This window comes from Orcinus orca, chromosome 12 (assembly GCF_937001465.1).
Source record: "Orcinus orca chromosome 12, mOrcOrc1.1, whole genome shotgun sequence".
NCBI classification, from domain to species: domain Eukaryota; kingdom Metazoa; phylum Chordata; class Mammalia; order Artiodactyla; family Delphinidae; genus Orcinus; species Orcinus orca.
The window spans coordinates 48,236,105-48,251,558 of NC_064570.1; the positions used below are offsets into that span (position 1 = coordinate 48,236,105).

General features: G+C 37.3%; 1 protein-coding gene across 3 annotated transcripts in view; it reads left to right on the forward strand.

Annotated features, from left to right (window-relative positions):
* Positions 1-15,454, forward strand: part of CDK19 (cyclin dependent kinase 19) — a 179,741-nt gene that overhangs the window by 148,482 nt on the left and 15,805 nt on the right. For all 3 annotated transcript variants that reach the window (XM_004264723.3, XM_033418655.2, XM_033418654.2), the window contains 2 exons: positions 7,630-7,687; positions 13,246-13,377. In XM_004264723.3, the coding sequence (XP_004264771.1) occupies positions 7,630-7,687; positions 13,246-13,377 (190 nt within the window). The remainder of the gene's footprint in view (positions 1-7,629; positions 7,688-13,245; positions 13,378-15,454) is intronic.

Genomic DNA, 15,454 nt, shown 5'->3' on the forward strand with positions numbered 1-15,454 from the left:
GCCAAATTGTTTTCCAGAAAAGTTGTACCAATTTATTCTCCCACCAGCAATGTATTGGAGCTCCCCTGAGGTACTTCCTACTCAACTGTTCTTAATTTTTAACCAATTTACTAGGTGTAAAATGGTATCTCACTGTGATTTTAATTTGCATTTTCCCCATTATTGATGAGGTATAGCATCATCTTTTCATATGCTTAGTGGTTAAACATTTTCTTCTTTTTGTTAAATCCCTGTTTGGACGTTTTGTCCATTTTTCTGTTAGCTTGTTTTTCATATTGATTTGTAGGAGTTCTTTATTCTGGATACTAAACCTTTGTTACTGATAAGTGTTGCAAATACTTCTGCCTGTCTGTGCTTTGTCTTTTTATTTTCCTTATCTTTGATGATTGGAAGTTATTTTAATAGACAAATTTATGTCTTTTCTCTTATGGTTATTCTTTGTATCTTGTTTAAGAAATTCTTCCTCACCTCAGAAAGATATTCTCCAGTTTTTTTTCCTCCAGAGTTTTAAAGTTTTGCTTTTCACATTTAATTCCTTAATCCTCCTGAAATTGTTGTTTATATGATATGAGGTGAGGATTCATTTTACTTATTTTTTTCCCACTTAGATAACCTGTTGTGCCAGCACCACTTATTGATTAGTTCTTCCTTTCTCCACTGATCTGAAGTTCTCTCTCAGTATTTTGGTTCCATCTGGGTTCTCCATTCTCTCCCATTGATCAGTTTGTCTATCCCTGTACTAGAACCACACTGTTTAATCACTATAGCTTTAAAATAAATCTTGATATAATGTTTTGAGCCAGATTCCTCTCCTCATCCCCTACCCCTAACACTTTGTGAATATCTTGGCTATTCTTAGCTCTTTGCTCTTTCACATACATTTTAAAATCAGCTTTTCAAGTTCCACAAGGAAACTCTGATGGAATTTTGATTGAAATTGCATTGAATATACAGAGAAGTATTGGGAGAATTGATGTCTTTACTATATTGAGCCTTCTTATCTATTAACATGAGCTCTTAATTTATTTAGAACTTCTTAATATCGTTTAAAACAAGGTTTCAAGGTGTTCTGTTTAAAAATCTTGTAAATCTTTTGATATATTTATTCCTAGGCACCTTATACTTTTTTGTTGTTGTTGCTATAGAAATGCTGTCTTTGAAAAATTATATTTCCTAGCTTTTTTTTCCTGATATACAGAAATACAGTTGACTTGTTCATATTGTTCAAGTAGCCAGACGGTCTAAACTCTCTTACTTTTGCTAATAATTTGCCTGTAAATACTCTGGGCTTTCTATGTAGATAATTATATTATCTGAAAATAACAATAGTTTTATTTTTGCCTTTCTAATATATATGTCTTTAATTATTGTTTTATAGTAATAGACTTATAGTACAGTGTTGATTTTAGAAGTGTTAATAGTGGGTATTCTTACATTATTCCTGATTTTAAAGGAAATGATTTCAATGTTTCTTTCTTAGTTTTTGATATATACCCATTATCAGGTTAAGGAAGTTTTTTCTAGTCTAACTTGCTGTGAGTTTTTATCATGACTGGGTGTTAAATTTTATGAGCTGCTTTTTCAGCCTCTATCAAGATAATTAAATCATCTTTCTTCTTTAATCTGTCACTGTGGTGATGGACTTATATAGATTTTCTTATATTAAGCCATCCTGGCATTCCTTTTTCTGGATTTGGCTTATTACTATTTTGTTTAATATTTTTGAGTGGAGTTGGCCTGAAGTTTTTCTTTCTTATCCTTTTTTGGTTTTTCTGTCAAGGTTATACTGGCTTTCTAGAATGTGTTGGGAGTATTCCCTCTTCTTCTATTCTCTGAAAACGTTTGAATAAAATTGAAACAATCTGTTCATTGAAAATTTGGAGAACTTGCCTCTGTGATCATCTGTTTTCTTGGTAGCAAGATTTTTCTTTTTAACATCTTTATTGGAGTATAATTGCTTTACAATGGTGTGTTAGTTTTTGCTTTAAACAAAGTGAATCAGCTATACATATACATACATCCCCATATCTCCTCCCTCTTGCGTCTCCCTCCCACCCTCCCTATCCCACCCCTCTAGGTGGTCACAGAGCACCGAGCTGATCTCCCTGTGCTATGCGGCTGCTTCCCACTAGCTATCTGTTTTACATTTGGTAGTGTATATAAGTCCATACCACTCTCTCACTTCGTCCCAGCTTACCCTTTGGTAGCAAGATTTTTAAGTCCAGTTTTACTTTATTTACTACTTCTTGGTTTCTTCAGGTTTTCTAATTCATTTTGAGTCAATTTGTAGGTTACAGTTTCTTGAATTTGCCTATTTTGTATATATTTTTAAATTAATAGATATAGTTTTTTAATAGGGTTCTTTTATCTTTCTAACCTCCACTGAATCTATAGTTATGTTTCTTTTTAAAATTTGTAATATCATCTATTTGCACTTTCTCTCCTTTTGATGTAGTTGTCCTAAAGGCTTCATAAATCCTTTCTTGTTCATAAATTCCTGTCCTTACCTTTATACTTCTACTTTCTTTTGTTTTAGTCTGTTGAATTTTGTTTTGTTTTAACTTCTTAACTTAGGCACATAATTATTTTGAGCCTTTCTTCCTAACGTAAATATTTAAGGCTATACATTTCCCTTGTAAGTTCCACAGGTTTTGATAGGTCATACTATCATTATTCCATTTCTGAGTATTTTAAATTTCTTCATACTTTCTCCTTTTACCTTTGAATAATTTAGAGGTATTTTTACATTTCCAAATATATGGAGTTTTAGATTTATACTTTTGTAATTGACTTTTGCGGGGGGGCTGCATTGGGTCTTCATTGCTGTGCGTGGGCTTTCTCTAGTTGCGACGAGTGTGGGCTTTTCATTGCGGTGGCTTCTCTTGTTGCGGAGCATGGGTTCTAGGCGTGTGAGCTTCAGTAGTTGCAGCACATGGGCTTCAGTAGTTGTAGAGCGCAGGCTCAGCAGTTGTGGCGCACAGACTTAGTTGCTCCACGGCAAGTGGGATCTTCTAGGACCAGGGATCGAACCTGTGTCCCCTGCATTGGCAGGCTGATTCTTAACCACTGCACCACCAGGGAAGTCCCTGTAATTGACTTTTAACTTAATTTCATTGTGGTCAGAGAACATAGTCTGTTTGATAACAATTCCTTGAAATTTCTTGAGACCTGCTAGTACACTAACAACATTTGTAAATGTTCCATGTATGATTGAAAAAAAAAATGTGTACTCTCTAATTAAAAAGTTGTGTATATGCCTGTTAGATCAACTTTGTTAATTGTGTCCTTTGGATGGTCTATATCTTACTAATCTTTTGTCTGCTTGACATATCAATTATTGAGAAACGTTTGTTATCCTTGGTCTTTTCCCTCCCTGAAATTATATCAAATACATATATATTTCAAGTACATAATGAGTGTTAGGAGTGTTCTCTCTTCCTGGTGAATTGAATCTTGTATCATTACATGGTGACCATCTCTACTCCTAATAATGCTTTTGTCTTAAAAGCTATTTTGTCTGACATTACTATAGTTGATTCTTTTAGCAGTTTGCCTGCTCTTTTAATAGGCTTTTACTTTCAGCTTTTATGGTCCTTCCACTCAGATGGATCTCTTGTAAATAGTATGTGAATGGATTAAAGTATGTTTTTAGCAGGAAAATGTATTGTTTTAGTCCTTAGGCCTAAGCTAGGAAGTTTTTCCTACAGAAAGGGTTTCTTTTTGCTTCTTCTGGTTTACTTTAGTCCCCATGGGAGTCTTGACTGATTGTCAGAGAACAGGCTCAGTTTCTTCACCTTGCTGGTGGTCCAGGGTTCAGTGTCCCCAGTGAAGTGTGTTACTGGCATCTGCTCCCAGGTCCATCCTGCCTTTCCTTCCTTCTCTAGCCCTTATTTGGGGGTGGGGCTGGGGTTGTTGTAGATATCCTTATCTCAGTGGTTCCCCAGACGTTTTGGCACCAGGGACCAGTTTCATGGAAGACAGTTTTTCCATGAATTGGAGTGGGGAGGATGGTGCAGGCGGTAATGCGAGCGATGGGGATCGATGGGGAGCGGCAGATGAAGCTTCGCTCACTTGCCTGCCGCTCACCTCCTGCTGTGCGGCCGGACTGGTACTGGTTTGCGGCCCGGGGGTTGGGGACCCCTGCCTTATCTCTTGTGAGATCAAGGATCCTTCAAGGAATGTTTCTTAGGCAGCATATATATTGTTGTTCTGTAATGGCAGGGTCTCCTAGAGCACCTACTCAGCCATAATACCAGATGCGGAAATCTCTTTGTGTTCTCCTTATTTAATTTTTATCCACAGTACTTATCAATACTGATGTACTGTACATTTGTTATTTATTGCCCTTCTCTTCCCACTAGAATGTAAGCTCCATGAGGTCAAGGATCTTGCCTGGTTTTGTTTACTACTGTATCTCTAGCATCTAAATCACTGCTAGATACTCAGTCAGTATTTGTTGAATGAGTGACTATGGAGGGAAGTGAAGGTGGTGCAAAAAAGCAATGCCAAATCTTGAACTTTTCCCTTGAAATGCTCTTATGTGTTGCTCCATGACCATTGTCACAAGTTAGGGACCCCTTACTTTTCCCTTGACTATTGTAACCACTTCCAACTGGTCTCTGTCTCTACTTTGTGGTCCACCTTTCCTTCTCAGTTCATCCTTCACAGTGCTACCAGAGTTTTTTCCTAAATATAGATCTGATTGTCTCACTGTCTTGTGTCGGCTTAGCCTATAGCATAAATTGTAGTTTCTTTAATGTGACGTTTAATTTCCAGCATAGTTCCTAGCCTTAGGAATGCTCTACACTGAGCATTCTATGCTCTACTCAAAATCAAAATACTTGTAGGCTCTCCCAGTATGTCATGTCCCTGGGTTTTCTTTGTGACCAGGCTCTTACTTTTAGGGTTCTCTAAGCCTGAAAAGTCATTCTTCTGTTTATGCTTATCAAAATCTTAGGCACTCTTAAATTCATCTAAAGTCATCTCCTTCCTAAAGACTATCCTGATATTCACTGAGAAGAATCATCTATTCCTGGCAATTTATTTTGCTGTTTTGGTACTTTCTGTAATCTGCCTTGTACTCTAAAAAGTAATCTGTCTGTCTTTCCCTACTAGATATTAAACTCCTTGAAGTCAAGGGCTTCATGTTTTATTTCTCTTTGTTTCCTGAAAGTCTGCAGGACAGTATTTTATACATAAGGGATCTTTGATAAATAGTTGTTAAACTTGCATTTTGAAGGTTTGGTTTTTTGTCTGATGCATTTTTCTCTTTCTGCTACAGTAAACTAATCTTGTCTCATGTCTTCAATTATCACACTCCAGTGACAATAACTTTCAAATCTAAATCTTTGGGTTTCCCTGGTGGCACAGTGGTTAAGAATCTGCCTGCCAATGCAGGAGACACAGGTTTGAGCCCTGGTCCAGGAAGATCCCACATGCTATGGAGCAACTAAGCCCATGCGCCACAACTACTGATCCTGCGCTCTGGAGCCCATGAGCCACAACTACTGAGCCTGCGTGCTGCAACTACTGAAGCCCATGCACCTAGGGCCCGTGCTCTGCAATAAGAGAAGCCACCACAATGAGAAGGCCGCGCACTGCAATGAAGAGTAGCCCCCGCACCGCAACTAGAGAATGCCCGCATGCAGCAGTAAAGACCCAGCGCAGCCAAAAATAAATAAATAAAATATAAATTTATTTTTTAAAAAAATCTAAATCTTCCTATTTCCACTCCCCTGGCTAGTACAACTAGGCCTCTCATATCACTCAAACTCAATGTGCCGTCTCCTTCTCTTTGTTGTTCCCCCTCCCAAATCAGTACCTCTCATAAATTTTCTATCACAAGGGCACCATTCTTCCAGTCACATAACCTCAAAACCTTAATGAAATCTTTATCACCCTTTGTCTTAATCTTCTGCCTTCAACTAGTCACAAAGTCCTGTTAATTTCTCCTTTAAAATGTTCCTCAGCTCCATAACTCCCTCGTCATTTCAGCTGAGAAGTCCTTGGATGAAGCGCTTATCACCTTACACCCAGTTCTGATACCTCCCTCTTTCCTGTAATCTCACTGCCTGTAATGTGTACAAAGGTCCGATTACTTCACCTGGCAATTAAGACTCTGCAGGGTCTAGGTTCATTTTACCACCTCCAACATGAGTCCTCTGCCTTCTGTCAAGTCAGACTTATTACTCTCTCCTAAGCTTGCTTCGTGCATAGCCCTTACCTTTCTTTCTTTTTTTTTGGTACGCGTGACTCTCAGTGTTGCAGCCTCTCCCGTTGCGGAGCACAGGCTCCGGACGCGCAGGCCCAGCGGCCATGGCTCACGGGCCCAGCCGCTCCGCGGCATGTGGGGTCTTCCCGGACCGGGGCACGAACCCGTGTCCCCTGCATTGGCAGGCGGACTTTCAACCACTGCGCCACCAGGGAAGCCCAGCCCTTACCTTTCTTCTGCTCTGCCATTCTAGCTTCTGTTCATTTTTCAGGATCTGGATAATGGACATAGCCGCTGCCCCACCTCCAGTGAACATTTCCCTTAACAATGGAAGCTCTTGTTAATCAATTCCTTCTTTGAACTTTTTTTTTCTTTAATGCTTATTGTTTTCATTGGAACTTTAAAAAGAGCTGGAAAATTGGAAGAGATCTTAAAAGTAATCTAGTTTAGCCTCTAACCCAAGATCTCAGTCCTCTCCATAACTCATAATTAGCATTACCTTCTAGAATTATACAAAACTTCTGATATTTCTTTCTACTTATGTAGTGAGCATCTGGAGGTTAGGAACTTGGTTTACTGTGCCTTTATTTTTCCTCTTAATTCTTTGTATGGTTAGTATGGTTCTTTCTCCCTAGAAGACACTAAAAATATATTCATTGATTAAATAAATGAATCATAAATTTTTCTCTCCAAAGAGTTTACAGAGGAGACTTACTTGCCCAAAAGTGTGTATCTTCACAGTTTCTCTGTTTCCAAATGTCTACAAAAAAGGATGACTTAAAAGACGCTGGGTACATTTGCAGCCTACTCTTTTCTTTATATAGCTCTGTATTAGCCTTGGCTTTTATTTTCCTACATCTTGAGATTATATTTGGAATTTCTCACTTTTACATGAACTATGGCTGAAAATGTGTATGAATTTTAATGGAGTCTGCTGAATGTTGACCATGTTTTCCTATAGTAGTAGCTTAGAAATATTTAGCAAGGAATATTCCACTTGATTCATTTAAATGAAGGTAGTTATATTGTGGCTGGAAATTTTATGTAAAAATTTTCAACCACAAAAGCCCTTTATTGTGGGCAGCAATAGGACAGCTTATAATTTGTGCAGGTTTAAGAATTATTCTTACTCATTACTTTTGTGGGGTAAATAGAAATGACAGCTTTAATTCCTTTGTGATTTTTTGTATGATATGATTTTGAAAATAAGATGTTTCTATAGCAAGGATGTTTTTGGAAAGTTAGTGCTAACTTCAAGTATGTCAAATGCTTTAACTATATAGAGGGTACTTGATATTCAATTATAGTTTTGATGAAAATCCAAAAGTGATATTTTCATATTATAAGAACTTTTTTCCATTTTAGAGCATGTCAAAAGAATAAATATAGTAATTTGAATGCTCTATTTTTATTTCTAGAAACCAGCAAATATCCTAGTAATGGGAGAAGGTCCTGAGAGGGGGAGAGTCAAAATAGGTAGGTAATTATTTCTAAAATAATTTACTAAGAAACTGAAGTGACTGCAAAGATGGTTTCCCTTTTTAATACTCTTATTTAAGTAGTTAATTTAAAAATTAATTCCTCATAATATTTGTAGAAAAGATGTTGGGAAATGTAGATAGATAGTTTGTAAAATCCCTCAGATTTATTCCCAAAATAAGGTTCTATAATTCTAAGCTGAAGCAAGCAAAAAATTCATTCCCATACAATACCCCAAGTGTGTGTTTATGCTACTATTACTGTCCTGCACAGTCACCCTAAACATAATCTCTGAATCTTACTTTTGTCTCAGCTTTACCAAATGTTTCCCGGAATACATCCCTCTCACCCTGACCTAGTACATACAGATCTTCACAGATACCTCCCCCTGCCCTCCCCTCCCTCCACCACATGTCCTGTGCCAGGTACCAACATATCTTTTCCAAATGAATGTATATATTTATAGACTCTCTTGCTTGCCAGTCTTAGATTAAGGCACTGGCAGAAGTCTTGTCTCTGTATTAAAAATTTCTTTGCAACTTGAAAGTTCTGAAAGAAATTGCCATCATTTATACCTATGACATATTTGGGGAGAAAATGAGCTAAGAAATGCTTTGTTCTAATTTCTTATAATAGAACTTAACATTTATTGAATGTCCAATGCTTTTTAGAAAGATCTTAAAGTAAATTTTGTTTCAGCAACCTGCTTTCTTTGCTGTTAGAATATATCATGGTCGAAGTGGTGCGGAATTGTGCTAACTTGACATACTACAAATTCATTCTGTCCTGCTTCAACCAAGCGTGCCCTGCTGCTTGGTTTTCTACTTCTTCAATTAATTCACTAGCCCAGTTCCTGAAGAAGCTGTTCTAAACCAACTTTTCTTTCGTTAAACCTCTACTCTGACTTTACTGAGATTGAGTCATAAAAAAATTCTGTTGTTGTTAGTTAAGAACCAGGTGGCTGCTTTCCTTCCCTTTCCACTTTCCTTCCTCCTCCCTCCCATCCCCTTTCTACCGCTCCTCACTTTTCTGTTTCACTCTCACACTTTTACTTGGAGGCATTTATTGAGTACCTAGTTTTTCTAGACCCTCGTGAAAGGGAAATAAAGGATGGTTCTTCTATGGGGGACACTAAGATAGATACTTTCAAACGTTATCTCATTTGCTTTACACAACCACCCTCTATGGTAGATACTGCAGATAAGGAAAGCTGGATTTAGAGAGACTGTAGCTTACTCAGCCTTTCAAAGGAAGGACTTGAATTCCAAGTCTGGGGTCTCTTTCCCTCCAAACACTGCTGCCTAGTGATATCGGAGTTATCTGGTATGACCTCACTGACCACTTTTTGTCAGCACAGCTCTGCCTTTGAAACAGTCTCAGAGAAAGAGTGTCTCTTTCTCCTAAGTCCTATCTGATGTCCTTCCTAGCTTCTAAATATCTTCCTGCTGTACTTGAGCCCTTCTTATTACAGTATCTCCATTCTCTCCTTCTCAAGTTTCTCCTCTTCACCTTTAAACATTCATAATCCTCACCCCAATTTTTTTTAACATCTTTATTGGAGTATAATTGCTTCACATTGTTGTGTTAGTTTCTTCTGTATAACAAAGTGAATCAGCTATACGTGTACATATATCCCCATATCCCCTCCCTCTTGCATCCCCTCCCACCCTCCCTATCCCACCCCTCTAGGTGGTCACAAAGCACCGAGCTGATCTCCCTGTGCTATGCAGCTGCTTCCCACTAGCTATCTATTTTACATTTGGTAGTGTGTGTGTGTCAGTGCTACTCTCTCACTTCGTCCCAGCTTACCCTTCCGCCTCCCCCTGTCCTCAAGTCCATTCCCTATGTCTGCGTCTTTATTCCTGTCCTGCCCCTAGGTTCTTCAGAACCTTTTTTTTTTTTAGATTCTCTGTATATATATATATATGTTAGCATACAGTATTTGTTTTTCTGACTTACATCCCTCTATATGACAGTCTCTAGGTCCATCCACCTCACTACAAATAACTCAATTTCGTTTCTTTTTATGGCTGAGTAATATTCCATTGTATATATGTGCCACATCTTCTTTATCCATTCATCTGTCGATGGACACTTAGGTTGCTTCCATGTCCTGGCTATTGTAAATAGTGCTGCAATGAACACTGTAGTACATGACTCTTTTTGAATTATGGTTTTCTCAGGGTATATGCCCAGTAGTGGGATTGCTGGGTCGTATGGTAGTTCTACTTTTAGTTTTTTAAGGAACCTCCATACTGTTCTCCATAGTCCTCACCCCAGTTTAACATAAATTTTCTCATATCCATTTTGTTTTCTTTACAATTTGTTCAATTTTTCCCCTTGTTCCTCTACTTCTAAAATACATGATGTTTACGCATTGTTTTCACTTACCCTAATTTGTTATTATCTGATGTCTTAATTCTGCCCCTCTATTGAAACTGCTCTCTAAAAGGCCATCTATGATCTCTGTCTTACCAAATCTAATGGCCTGTGTTTAGTTGTTGTTTTCCTTTACTGTCTTGTTATTTGTTCTTCTGGCTAGTCTGGCCTTGTGACCGTCTTTTCCTTTGGTCTATATGACATCATGTAATTCTATTTTTCTATCTACTACTTTTGCTGTTACTTCTGTATTTTATTCATTTTTGCCTCTTATTCCTATTACCCTTTTGTTTCAAGACAGCCTAGGTACTGGCTTGGGACACGGCCTCCCTCCACAATGACTTCTTTAGGGAATTGATACGTTGTGGCCTCAAAAGCTTGGGTTCTATGAAAATGATTCTGAGATCTGCATCTCAGATTCTGTTCTCTCACCCTAGATGAAATGTTTATCTCTATTTGGGTGTTCTGCTGGCAGCCTATATTGCATTAATTCCAAACCAAATTCATCATCATCATCCTATACTTTCCCATGCGGTACCAGTCATCACATTTATGCCAGTCACCAAACTTAATGTCTTCTCCTTATTCTCCCAAATAGCCCTACTACTCCTCAACATAAAGTCTGTATTCTAGCCAGGCCAGTTAATTGCCTTATTGTTAAGAGTTTTAGGATTATAATTCTATCCAAGATTAAAGATAAAATCAGGGTTAAAAGTAAGCAATAATTGGTATTAAAGGTCTAGTGAACGATTAATCTAGTTGATTAAATTGTTTTTAAATTTTGTTTTAATAGCACATTATTTTTTAAAAAAATCAGTAATGCTCTGATGTCTATGCTTCACACTTTATAACAGTTCTTTTTTGACTGAAAGGGAAAGAAAGCATAGTCACATGGAAAACATACTGTGCCCTTCCCTGTCTCTGAGGCTTCCCCTCCCCAGCAACCTGAAGACTTCCAGGCCTTACCTAAAATGCTCATCGCCGCCTTTACTGTTCACAATGATCCATCCTTCAGAATCCAGCTCAAGTTCCACTTTCGATTTAGTCCACTCCTACAAATGTTTATCAGACATTGTTCCAGATAAAACTGTGAAGGAGACATAACCCCTTCCCTCAAGGGACTTCAAGTCTAGTAGAAACCAGCAGCAACTCTCCTTTAGTCTTACAGTACTTATCCTTTTTATTTTTATCTACTCCATGTATTTTGTCATCTCACCTTCATGTAAGCTCCTTGGCAGTAGACACTGCCTTCTGCTGCTTTTCTATCATTTGATACTGTCTAATTAGCACCCACACCAGAATTTTACTACCCCTGTCTGTTGAATTGAACAATTTCACTCATATCTATTAGGAAACACCTATTAGGTGTTTATATCATAAACTCACTCATATCTATTAGGAAACACCTATTAGGAAAATAGGTGTTAGGAATGTTTAGGCTAATTACCTTTTGTCTAAATTAGTAATTATTTGAAAAATGGTTTGAAACTCCTTTAAAGTTCATACAATAGATGGGAATTGTTTTTAAGAATATTTATTGTTTCGTCTGGCCTTGATTTCATTTTTCAGTGAATAGATGTGGCTTATATAAAACTTAGAAGGTGGAGAATAAGGGGAGAAATACTGGCTTTAGCCTTTACTTAAAAATAGCATGATTTTCTATGTATGAAAGAGTATTCCATCATATTACTTTGCCATCAACAACAATCAGCATCTACTAAATATATAGAGCAGTGCTTTGAGGTAGGTGTAATATTGGTAGAATGGTTTTGAATATTTGCGTTTACTATAGGGAAATTTGCTTAAGAAAGTGTAGGCATCAGCATAGGCATCTTTGGGTAGCTTTATTTTTTAAGACCTGGGTCCTCCAAAGCATTCTCAGAAAGTCTTGTAAATTATTCAAACTCTAAAGAAACAAAGTCACTGTAAATTAAAAATTTAATGTATATCATAGTATATTGGTTTTAGATTAAATGATACTCTGTAGTTGAAACTTTACTGTACTATTTTGCATTGTATAGTACACTAGGGACCCTTATACAGTCAAAATATACTTACTGTGAATCTATTTCATATTATAGAGGTTTATCATTTTTGTGATTTTTGCCTTTGTGACATGCAGTTATCATATGTGTAATCTACTGGATATCAGTTCCATGGTTAAGAATGTAGCTGCTAAATTATAACATGCTTTTTGTTCGTAAACTGGCATTTTCACTTCCTATCCCTGTGACTTTGGGCAAGTCATTGAACTGCTTTGGGCCTTAGATTCTTCATCACAGAAGTGTGGCAAGGGCAGTACTTATTAAACCAGCATTCTTATGAGGATTAGACGAAGTGATGTATGATGTATGTGAAAACCATTTGTAAACTCTGAAGTGCTTTATAGGTATAAGGTATTTATTCTTTAGGAAATCTTAAGAAAATTAGTCACCAACACCTTATTATAGTAATAGTCTTTTTACTACTTTTGTGCACCTCTAATATTTTAGTTATCTTTGGTATAGACCTTTGTTAAATGCTGAATTATAACATTCTCTCTTATGTGTTCTGTGTTCTTGGAACCATGTATGTGATGTGCTGATAACTATACAACAACTGGCTCTCTGGGGGGAAAAACCCCAATTTGTAGCATTTGCTGTTTTCCATGATGTAAATACTCCCACCATAGCCAATTTCAAGCCACAAACATGACGTTACTGAACAGAGTTCAAAAGATGTGTATGAATTGGCTCTGCTGGGTCCATGAGAGCCAACCAACTCTAGCACACACTGAACTAAGATATAGTCAGGTTTTTTCGATATATAGGCATACAGAAGTCATAATCAATCATGGAAACTTTTAGACTATTTTCTATTTTTAAAATATTTAAGAATATTATTCTGTCTCTGAAAGCCAGGAATCTGAAGTCAGACCTGGATTCTAATTCTGACTCTGTAGTTACTAGTTCTATGACCTTGGACAAGTCAGAATATCTCTAAGCCTCAGTTTCTTCATCAGTAAAATAGGCACAATAGTAGTATCTACCTCAGAAGGGGAGATTTGGTGCCTGGTACAGACCACTGGTTGAAAAGAGAGGAAAAAGGATTGCTTTATAAGGTTAGTGGCTATTGTCATCAACCTTGCATGGTTATAAGAGCATGCCAACCTGATTTCTTATTATTTTATTTTTTAGCTGACATGGGTTTTGCCAGATTATTCAATTCTCCTCTAAAGCCACTAGCAGATTTGGATCCAGTAGTTGTGACTTTTTGGTATCGGGCTCCAGAACTTTTGCTTGGTGCAAGGCATTATACAAAGGCCATTGGTAAGTTAGTCTAAAATGATTTACTTATAGTTGGTAAGTATTACATTATCATATCATTATCATATGATATTGCATTATCATAAATACTAAATGGTATAATAATAAAGCTGCTTTGTAAAAACCACTTTAAATTTCTTTGTAAAAGTCCTGTTGTTTATATTCCCAGATTTTGTAATCTGGTAGATTTGGATTTTTAACTGTATAGGAGAATATGATTCCTTTAAAAAAAGAAATTTTCTTTCAGAGGATAGAAGTATCTGATCTTGTTGAGTTGCTATAGAAACAATAACATGCAAATGTTATTTTTTACTTACTATCAATCAGAAGAACTGGAGAGAGGTTTAGACTTGTTTTCTTCACAAAAAGAAAAAAACAGAAAAACGGGAGTAGTGTAGTTATTGGAGAGAGCCCCTTCTATTTGGGGAAAAGTTAGTCAGTCAGTCCTTTCCTAAGCAAGAAACAATATGACTAATCTTTCTCTCTTGCCATTACAGTTTTCAGAATGGCAGTTTCTCCATTAAGGTAGGAAATAGAGCCTGGGTAGATTAGCTGTGCTCAGCATCTTGCCATCTCACCAAGTGAAAAAACTGAGTAAGAAAACCTGTTATAAACATACTCTGTAAAATTTTAAGTCTCCTTCAGAACAGAGGCATCAGAGATTTTGCTACCTGTCATTACAGTGTCCTCAGAGGTCCCAGCTGCTAATTGAGGGAGTCAGGAAGAGAGAGCTGTCCTCAGACCTAGATATTGCTTTAAAGGAGGTAAAAAGAGAGGGGAGGGAGGGAGTAAATAGTACTGTTAATGTGAAGGGCTAGTTCTGTAAGGTACTTAAATTTGCTCTAAGTGTGTTTCTTTAAATTTTCCTTTTCTTGAATTTTCTGTTTACTTGTATTAGACTAATATCTGTTTTGACTACATTTAGCCGCTTTTGTTGAGTTCTATTTGATAAAGGCACTTAAGCTGTAAAATTATTAAAAATAGACAAGTCAGCTCAATCCTTTTTCTGTTAAGCTTATGAAAAACCTGCTGGCAGCCAAAGAACTATAAATGAAGTTCTCACGTTTGAAAAGATTAGACTCATAATTAACCTATTCATGGGTAAAAAGGGAAACAAAAATATAGTAATGTCCTCATTCGTCAGGAGGTCTGATTTCTGCAAAACTCAGATACCCAGAACACATTTATACTTTCTTTGTCTAGGGATTGAGACACTAGCACAGTGCGGAACATTATAATTCTTCGTAAATACTGCTAAAGGATTTTGTTAAATTAGTGAAAAAGGCTATGAGTAGCCACAGCACTGTGAGGAAAACCAGTTTGTGTTTGATAGTAGAGGAGTGTGAGACTGACCTTAGACCTGTCCCCTGGCAGTTGAGCTTATAGTAATAAGGCCCCTTACCAGAGGCTGCCACTCTGTCTGCCAAGGACAGTGGCAGCTGTCTTTGAATAAAGGAGAACTACAAAAAGCAAGTGGAAGGGATGGAGCGGTCCTTAGAATGAGGAGTGAAAATCAGACCCTGACTCTATTTACATTCCAATGAATGACTTTTACTGAGGGGCTATATTTTTGAGACATTTAGAATTATGTTTGCTTTTTCTGTTATTAGGTCTCTCTATTGAGAACAGTAAAATCTAGACAATCTCAGAAGGTACCAGAGGATAGGAAGAAACCAAATGTAAGCCAGAGAGAAGGGGAGTGTCAGTTGGAAGGGGTGCCTTAGAACAGGACTGATGGTGAGATGACCCAGGGCATAGGGTGGGAGTACAGGATGTGACAACAGCAGACACCCATGTGCATTGGGCTCTTACCAAGCACTATGCAGTCTACGTCTAGAAGGGAGATTTCCAGGAAGAAAAGGCAGGTTCAGCCAAAAACCTTGTTAAACTAAATGATGCCGCACCAAAATCTGTCTCACTCTGAGATTCTTAGCAAACCCATGGTAGTGAGGCCTCTGTTTAACAGGTACCACTGGTGATTCTGTTGTATGTGGTCCCCACACTTTCAGAAGCATAGTTTTATGAATATTTTCTGATTAACTGCTCTACTGTTGGAATAAAAAATAGATGTGTTTTTTGG